At 43.4% G+C, this 9532-nt stretch overlaps 1 protein-coding gene across 1 annotated transcript in view; it reads right to left on the bottom strand.

Annotated features, from left to right (window-relative positions):
- Positions 1 to 5037: 5037 nt before the first annotated feature.
- The window catches only part of TAFA4 (TAFA chemokine like family member 4), a 175157-nt gene continuing 170662 nt past the window's right edge, over positions 5038 to 9532 (bottom strand). The window contains exon 6 of the mRNA XM_070776335.1: positions 5038 to 6430. Coding sequence (XP_070632436.1) covers positions 6419 to 6430 — 12 coding nt within the window. The 3' untranslated portion in view covers positions 5038 to 6418. The remainder of the gene's footprint in view (positions 6431 to 9532) is intronic.

The raw sequence follows: 9532 nt of genomic DNA, 5'->3' as shown, positions 1-9532 counted from the left end.
ATTTCAACCCCCAGACAAATCCCGAGCCAGGCCAACACCACTATGCTAAGGGTGCTGTCATATGTAGGAGAGGCGACTCCAGGAAAGAGGCTGCCCCTGAATTCCCCACCAACAGGAGACTCAGAGAGCAGGGGTCTTTTCAAAGGTTTTCCAGCTGAGAGGGTCCACGCACTGCAGTGCACTGGGCTTGGCTGAGCTGTGGGAGGGCCGGCATGGGTCTGGAGATGTGGATCCTCCACAGGGAGTTTTGCAGTGGGGTTTACATGCTGACACCACCTCCCCCACTGCCTCCACTCCACCCTGTCCAGCGTTGGCATCAGGGCTGTTCAAGCTCCAGAAAAGTGTCACCAGGCCGGGTGCCCAAGACCTGATGGAAATAACGTTGGCATTTTGTTTTTTCTTTTAAATTTATTTTTTCCTTTCTATGGGAATATAGATGATTTTCCATGTGAACTTTTCAGTATAGACCAACCTGATTCCTTTATACATATGCATATATCCATTGCTTTTCAGATGCTTTTCCCATACATGTTATAACAGTGTTATACATTCTGTGCTTGTTGATTATCTCATTTAAATATGTGACTGTGTATATGTTAACTTCCTAGTTTATCCTTGCTTTCTGACCTTTGTTTTCTGGTAACAGTACATTCCTTTTTGATCTGTGGGTATCTATCTGTCTTATTAATGAATTCATTTCTATCTATTTTGAGGTTGTAAGCATAAGCGGTATCAGTGGGAGTCTGTTGTTTTTCTGTCCGACTTCCGTCACTCAGTGTTATGTTTAGGTCCACTGGTGTTGCTGGAAAAGGCATTATTTTATTCTTTTTTTATGACTGAGGTGTATTCCATTGTATGTGTATATATATGTGTGTGTGTACCACATCATCTTAATTGAAACCATGTCTGGATAGACATTTTCTTTTCTTCCATCTCTTGGCTGTGATTTGTCTTTGCATCTGGGTCCAAGAATGAGATGGCTGGATCATGTGGTACCTCTTTTGTTCATCTAGTAAGGAATCTCCATACTGCTTTCCACGATGGCTGTTATCAATTTTCATACCCCGCAAAAAGGGCAGAGGAGGGTTCCCTTTTCTCCATGCCTTCCCCTGCATTTACTGTTTATCAGTTTTTGGTGATGGCCATTCTGTTTGGTGGGACAGGATACATCTTTGTAGTTTTCACTTCCTTTCCCTGAAAATGAGCCATGCTGGAGCATCTTTTAGGGAGTTTAAAAATTTTAAAAACAAAACACCCGTGTTGTGCTTTAAATGTACGCTTGAGATTGGCTTCTTCAAGACCTACCCTGTTTTGAATTCTTTTTCAGTTACCGCCCCAAGACATTCCTTAAGGCAAAGTGTTTTTTTTTAATAACCCTGCAGGCCTTGTGAATTGAGAAGGGAACAGCTACCCACTCCAGTATTCTGGCCTGGGAAATTGCATGGACAGAGGAGCCTGGCAGGCTAAGGTCTGCTGCTGCTGCTGCTGTTAGTCGCTTCAGTCATGTCCAACTCTGTGCAACCCCATAGACGGCAGCCCACCAGGCTCCCCCGTCCCTGGGATTCTCCAGGCAAGAACACTGGAGTGGGTGGCCATTTCCTTCTCCAGGGCTAAGGTCTATGGGGTCGCAAAGAGTTGGACACGACTAAGCAACACACTTGTAGATTAGAATGGAATGTGCAAGAAGTTGGAGAAGGCAATGGCACCCCACTCCAGTACTTTTGCCTGGAAAATCCCATGGACGGAGGAGCCTGGTGGGCTGCAGGCCATGGGGTCGCTAGAGTCAGACATGACTGAGCGACTTCACTTTCATTTTTCACTTTCATGCATTGGAGAAGGAAATGGCAACCCACTCCAGTGTTCTTGCCTGGAGAATCCCAGGGACGGGGGAGCCTGGTGGGCTGCCGTCTATGGGGTCGCACAGAGTCAGACACAACTGAAGCGACTTAGCAGCAGCAGCAGTGCAAGAAGTAAGAGTCCAGATCTCCTGTCTCATTACATCTTGCACCTTACAATTCAAGCTCCAAACAAGTCCCAAGCTCTGCCTACACCACCAAGCAGAGGAAGCAGTCACATGTAGGAGAGGCGACTCTAGAAAGGAGGTTACACCTGGACACCCTCCCCCAACAGGAGACTCAGAGAGCAGGGGTCTTTTCAAAGGTTTTCCAGCCCAAAGGGCCTGCGTCACTGCAATGCACTGGGCTTGGCTGAGCTGTAGGAGGGCCCGTGTGGGTCTGGAGATGTGAGATCCTCACGGGGAACCAGGCGCTCGGTTTGCAGTGGGCTTACGTGCTGGCACCGCCTCTGCTCCACCCTGTCCAGCCCTGGGACACAAGGCTGTTCAAGCTCCAGAAATGTGTCACCTCGCCAGGTGCCTGAGACCTGAGGGAAATATCATTGGCATTTTCTCATTTTTTTTATTTTCTATGGGAACACAGAAGATTTTCCGTATGTTTCTTTTTCGGTGTATACCAACCTGATTTGGTTACATGTCTGCATATATTTTTTCATGTTCTTTCCCATGCATATTACCATAGTATACAGAATGGGCTTCCCCGTGCTGTGCAGTAGGTCCATTTTGATTATCCAGTTTACATATATTACTGTATACAGGTTAATCCCAACTTGCTAGTTTATCCATGTCTTCTTACCTTTCTTTTTTAATAAGTTTCTTTTTCAACTCTGCGCGTCTCTCTGTGTTTTGTAAAGAGTTCATTTGTGTCCATTTTGGGATTGCAGGCATCAGTGATATCATTGCTTATCCGTCATTCTTTGTCTTATTACAGTTGTATGATAAGCTGCAGGGCCATTCATTTTTCTGCCCATGGCAGTATTGCATTCATTTTCTTAATTCCTGTGTATATGCACTGTCTTCTGTGCCCCTTCCTCTGAGTTTAGCTTGCTTTTATCTTTCAGCTGTTGTCAGTAGCGGTGCAGTGACCACTGGGGTGTATGTATCCTTTCAAATTCTTGTGTGTTCCGACTACTGCTCAGCAATGGGATTGCTGGATAATATGGTACTTGTAGTTTTAGTTTTTTAAGAAACTTCCAACGTGTTTTCCATAATGGCTATACCAACTTATATTCCAACCAACAGGAGGTATTCCTTTCTCTGTACACTCTGTCCAGCAGTTGTTGTGTTTAGTTTTTGGTGATGGCCATTCTGAACTGAGAGCCGTCCAGCTTTTCCAATACAACTAATCAGTGTCTTATAGTTTTCAGAGTACTCTTGTCTTCTTACTGCTGCTAAGTCACTTCAGTCGTGTCCGACTCTGTGCAACCCCAGAGACGGCAGCCCACCAGGCTCCCCTGTCCCTGGGATTCTCCAGGCAACAACACTGGAGTGGGTCGCCATTTCCTTCTCCAGTGCATGAAAGGGAAAAGTGAAAGTGAAGTCACTCAGTCGTATCCAACTCCTAGCGACCCCATGGACTGCAGCCCACCAGGCTCCTCCGCCCATGGGATTTTCCAGGCAAGAGTACTGGAGTGGGGTGCCATTGCCTGCTTGGGTAGGTTTATTCCTGGGTATTTTACTTGTCTGGTTGCAGTGGTAAATGGGATCGTTTCCTTTATTTTTCTTTCTGATCTTTTCCTGTTAGTGTATAGGAATGCTGGTGTCATCTGTGTATTAGTTTTGTATCTTCCATCTTTACTGAATTCATTGATGAGCTCTCGTAATTTCCTGGTAGCATCGTTATGATTTTCTATGTGTAGTATCATGTTACCTGCAAACAGGGACAGTTTTACTTCTTTTCCAATTTGGATCCCTTTCATCTCTGACTACCTTGGTTAGGCCTTCTAAAACTGTGTTGAGTAGAAGTGGTGACAGTGGACACTCAGGTCTTTTTCCTGATACGAGAGGGAATGCTTTCAGCTCTTCACTGTCAAGAATGATGCTAACTGTGAGTTTCCGTTTGTTTTTTTTTTAATACATAAAGAATACAGTTTTTCTTGTAAACTCATGTTGAAGTTCAATACTGAATATTTTTCCAATTTTTTTAATGTTGGAAGTGTGACATTTTTCATGTGTGTATCCAGTGGCAAAGAGTGCATTGACAAAGGGTTAGATAGATGTATTTGTGTGTAAAAGGATGAAAACTCTCCCCCAGAACTCCAAGGGGTCTTGGGAAGGCTAAGTGTGAATTTACTGAGTCGGCAGAATTCCACCTCTCCAAGGCCTCAAGCTACAGGGGTCTCTGTAATTCCGAGCAGCACCCTGGAACCTGAGGGAGCGCTCTAAAATTGAGGAGGTTGCTGCTGCCTTAGGAGAGGCCCTGTCTGAGTCCACAGGCCTCGCAGGGCAGCCGAAAGTCCTAAGATGTGAGAATCGAATGTCTCTCCGGTGTTGAGACCACTTGCGCCACCATCAGAGAGCCAGGGGTTGATGTGACCGATACCTCCTTTGGTATCTTTTCTGTGTTTTTACAGAATTTAAAGCAAAGACTCCTATCTACTTCCCTACCGGAGAAAAATAGGAATGATAACACTAAAGTGCCTCTCAAATACCCATTTCAGAGCTAACTTGCGAACTAGGTATAAAGAACACTGTGAAGCAGTAATGGATGAAATGGCAGCTTCCATACCTGCCACTTTCCCAAATGGACTATTTACTCCCTGGAAGTAGTTTATCCTGGAATGAACCTCAAGGTGAAGCGATGTCATTTTTACTTGATCTTGTTTGGGGTAAAATATCAGATGTGTGGCTGAAAAACTAAGACACTGTCTCATGTTCCACACAATTTCATTTTAACTCGCTTTTTTACAATGGAACATCTTATACTAAAGGCAGCAGAATGCATGTAAAACATTATGAATGTGCCTCAACTTAATTAAATCTTCCTACATTTTAAATTCTCCTTAGTGCAACATAGGTTTGGGAGAAGAAACAAAGTAGTGATCTCTATATAAATTGCCATATAGTAACATTAAAGTTTATGTAAAGTTTTCACACTGATAAAAAAAATTTGCAAGCCTAAGAATGTTAACACCAAGTCTTATGGAATAAAACAGTCACAAAAGTGTGTACACCAAACACCATCAGTGAAACTAATTTTTTACTTACTAATATGAGAGTAACAATTCTGGTAAGCATCTAGTCAATCAGATTCAAACAAAATTTAGCAAACAAGTAGCTATCGCCTTTCTCCATTCCTTCTGCAAGAATAAAATGGAAGAGACGTAACTGTTATTGTTACAAACAATACAATAATAATATTTTCTCCCATAATTGTGACAGGACAGGCATAACCAGTGCAGAAAGTATGTTTTTGGCATGTCTTAACATATAAAATTTATTCCATATTATTATAGTGGTATCTATTTAATAACATTATGCATTTCAAATCTGGGTCACTTGTTATCTGTAATAAATTTCTGCATGACAGCATCTGAGAATATGTGGAGACACAGCTGCTGCAAAGTCATTTAACCAAGAAAAAAAATGACTCAGATTTTACTCACATTTAAAAAATAACTAATAAATAAGGAGGGAAGGCGTAGGGCTAACTCAGAGTCTAAAAATTCTGCCGTTAATGACTTTTTTGTCTCAGAGTTAGCAAAACAGTTTGATTGACATAAACTGGATCTAAGAAATCACCCTTGATCTAAACAGAAAGTGTTCTATATTTTCAATGATTTACCTCTCTGCCTACACTTAAGCCATAGAAATCCCAGCGGGTCTCCTTTCTGTTGTGTATCTGTCACGAGAGGACTTTGGTTATAAACTATTGGGGTTGATACACTTCCTTAGCACTGGGTGAAATGGCACAGAAGTTACATGGGAGCATTTTATTTCTGCTGACCTGCCAAAGGACCTTACAATGCAGAGACTTTAAAACTGAAACAAATGCACACACAGTAACCCCAACATGAGTCCTTCTATTCCTCAAGGTTTATAAAATAAATTTTCATCACCAGTTAATCAGAGTTCATCAATCTACATCAAAAAAAAAAAAAAATGTTCTGCCAAAATGTTTTGTTATTTGGACCCTTTCAAATGACCAACCCAGGGCTGAAGGAAAAGTTCACAGGAGGAAGAGGATGAGGATCCTCAGAAACCGGTCCGTGCTCCTGTGTAAATGCAGAAAGAAGCTGCAGAAATAGTCTTCTTCATTCAGTGATGATCCACTTTTCCAGCTTCCAGTTTGTTGGTCCAGAGTCTCTTGGAGGTATGTTCCTTAGGAATACAGGTAGGCTGTCCGCTGGGTGTGTGGCAGCCCATGGTTATAACCCACTGTAGTCAAGTCACGAGGCAGTGAGAGCTGGAACAGTTAAGTAAACACCGCCATTCATAGCACAGGTATGCCCACGTGGCGTGGGTAAAATCTAAGACAATTTCCCGCAGAGTCCAGGACCGCAGGCCCGACAGGAGAGCGCTGCCGCCCGTCCCTCCTCCAGCGTGGAGGCACCTCTCTCTCTGCTACCGTGTTACCTGAAATGAATTTTAAAAGTTAGCATTCAGCACCCTAGACCCACCACAGGTATTCCTTCCTCTTAACAGACCCAGAAGTCCCTGTCTGCATCAGATGTGTACAATTTAATAGTCGGGCCTCTTGGTCTGTAACCAACCTCTCCCAATCAGCTGTTGACATCAAATTCTTCTTTATATTTGTCTTCCTTTTAGGTTGCAGAGGAAAACACACCCAGAACATTCCACAACATGGTTATAGGCCCTAGTTCTGTATCTTGTGGGGTTTATAAAAAATCCCAGTAGATTAGGTACATTGACTGCTCATCAAGGTAACTCACGTATGCTAAGACATGCTTTTATTAATGGGACTAAACTTTTGTCAGATGAGTGCTGATTTAAATCAGTGTATGTCAGGATCAGCATACTGCCTTCGTTATATTTTTAAGGAGCCACTAAGCACAAGGTAGTTAACTTTTGTTTTCAAAAATAGATTATTTTATAAAACTACAATATTTTCTGAAAATGTGGTGGTTTAGATGCTAAGTCGTGTCTGACTTTTTGCAGCCCCATGGACTACAGCCTGCCAGGCTCCTCTGTCCATGGGATTCTCCAGGCAAGAATACTGGAGTGGGTTGCCATGCCCTCCTCCAGGAGATCTTCCCAACCCAGGAATCGAATCCAGGTCTCCCTCATTGCAGGCAGATTCTTTACCATCTGAGCTATGAGGGAAGCCCTTTCTGAAAACGTACATCCATTAAAAAATGTGTGGTTTCTTCCACTTTTAAGCACCCAGGCTAACCATTACTTGGGATCTAAGAAAACAGGTCTGCAGTTTCTATAGTTAGATTTCATCATGTAATAAATTGTACAGGTTAGATAATACACCAACTAGGAATAAATAGAAGCATAATACGTTAACCCATCTACACCATCAGTATACTTTTAAGTAAATTATATTCTCTGATCACATAGTCATCACGACTACTCAGTGATAGTCATCATCCAATCAGGTATGTATTCAAACTTCAGATATGCTTTTAACTGACACAGTCCTTTATGTATGTATTCTACAACTGCTCTTTTGTTTGCTATATAGTATTCTCAGCACATAGTATTAAAACTCTTTCCTCGTGGAACTTAGCTAAAATAGGGGTAGATAAAGTTTTTCTGTGAAACACCAAACAGTAGGATATTTTCAGTTTTGCAGGCCAGTCACCGTTGTATCTACTGCACTCTGCCTTTATACCACAAAAGCAGCTGTAGGCAATACATAAACCAGTGGGCATTGCTAGGTCCCAATAATCTTGATTTTGGGATGTTCAAATTGAAATTCACAAAATTTTCGTGTTAAGAAATACATAGTCCTTTTGGTTTTTTCCCCAACCATTAAAAAAAGTACAACTCATTCTTTCTCTGCTGTTTCAATGACCTGTAAGCTAAGGGCCAGATTTGGCTCAAAGGACATAGCTTGCTTCTTGCTAGTCTAGAGGAAAAGGGCTGGACAAACAGGTAAAAGAAAAGTATATCAAAGGTGACATAGTGTGTGGAGCCCAGGACTGGGGCAGGGAGGGGAGACGGCCGCTATTTCACAGAGGCTTGTCGGGGGAGGAGGTGCCTACAGGGAAACTTGACAGAATGGCGCCCTGACTACTTGAGCCAAGAACTGTCCAGGGAGAGGGAAACGCAAGGATTTCGGCCTTTTTCTGAGGGAGGCACAGAGATGAGACAAGCAATGTGGTTCCAGGCTGTCAACAACTCAGAGAGACCACTTGGTAAGAGGGGAGCCACCAGGACTCGTGACAAATACAGGATGTGTGAGAGAGGCGTCAAGGACAACTCTCGGGTCTTAGGCTTGTGCAGCAGGAGGAGGAAGCTGGTCACTTTCTGAGCAGGGAGGACTCTCTCTCAGCCTCAGGTTCCTCGTCTGCTAAATGAAAACCAGTAGCATCTACCCTCCTTAAGTTGTTGCGAGAAGGGAATGAAACTGCACGAAGGGTGTGCTCACTGCCTGTCATAGGGTTAGTGCTCAAGGAACAGTGACTGTTGTCATGGTAGCTCTTCCTGGATCTTTCTTTCATGCATCTGTTTCAAACCCAACCATCTTTATAGTCAGCCAAGTAGCAGTCTACATCTAGGATGTAATTCTCAAAAGCATCTTATCTGAGGAAGCTCATTCTCCACATCCAACCCGTTTGGGACCCTTTCTGCACTGACAATGGGAAGAGGTACTTTCAGATTTGGTTGATTTGAAAATTTTTGTCTCGTTGATTGTAGGCGGAAGGTGCATTGCATTTTGGTGGATAAAAGGCTGTTATTGTGTCACTCTCAGCTCCACTCTCATGTGACACAGTGCCCCAAAAAGTTCAGGCTCTGACTCTAGGGATCAGAGAAGCTAAGACTTCAGGATAAAAGAGTCACCTCGGTGCAACCTTGAAAGACAAGTAGACTTGAGAAGTGGGAGGGTATGAAGAGGAAGGTGTGGACACAGAGGCCCATCCCAAGATGCTTATATCCTACATTTTCTAGCAGTTACCAAGGGGCATCCATCGGATGGTTCCAGGAAGGAACCTGGGCAGGGACCTCACCCTCGTGGCACAGAAAGCCAAGACAAAGGTGGGAACCAAGAGCAGGTAGGGAGCTCGGGGAGCTCAAAAACTGAGGGTATACTGTTTGCTGATCAGAATCTCCCTAAGAACACTTGTTCTTAAAGTATGGATTTCTAAACCCCATCCCAGAACATCCTAGAATGAGGCTCAAAATAGTTGTGTTTTTAACAAGTTCCCATGATGGTTGTTCTACAGCCACTGGTATCATTAAACAGTTATAACATGGTGGTAGAGAGGATGAGGATGACCCATTGCAGTAGACCAAGAGCCAGAGGGAAGGGTATCGATTACGGACCAGTGAGGAAGGAACCAGAGGAATCGGTCACCTTAGATCCTGAGGGAGAGGGAGGTGTGGAAGAGAGTGTCTTACCTCCTCCCTCTAGCTTTTCCAGTAGGAAATACTGCAAACGCTTGGACACTTAATAGAAACTCTGAAGAACAAAAGGAAGCAATGGGATCAGGTAGGATGCTTACACACACAGTTACCGAAAGAACTACCCTATTGGATGAAGTAGTC

This window comes from Bos indicus, chromosome 22 (genome assembly GCF_029378745.1).
Source record: "Bos indicus isolate NIAB-ARS_2022 breed Sahiwal x Tharparkar chromosome 22, NIAB-ARS_B.indTharparkar_mat_pri_1.0, whole genome shotgun sequence".
Lineage (NCBI taxonomy): Eukaryota > Metazoa > Chordata > Mammalia > Artiodactyla > Bovidae > Bos > Bos indicus.
Note: the sequence above shows the minus strand (reverse complement) of the source record. Positions and strands in the feature narration are given on the sequence as shown.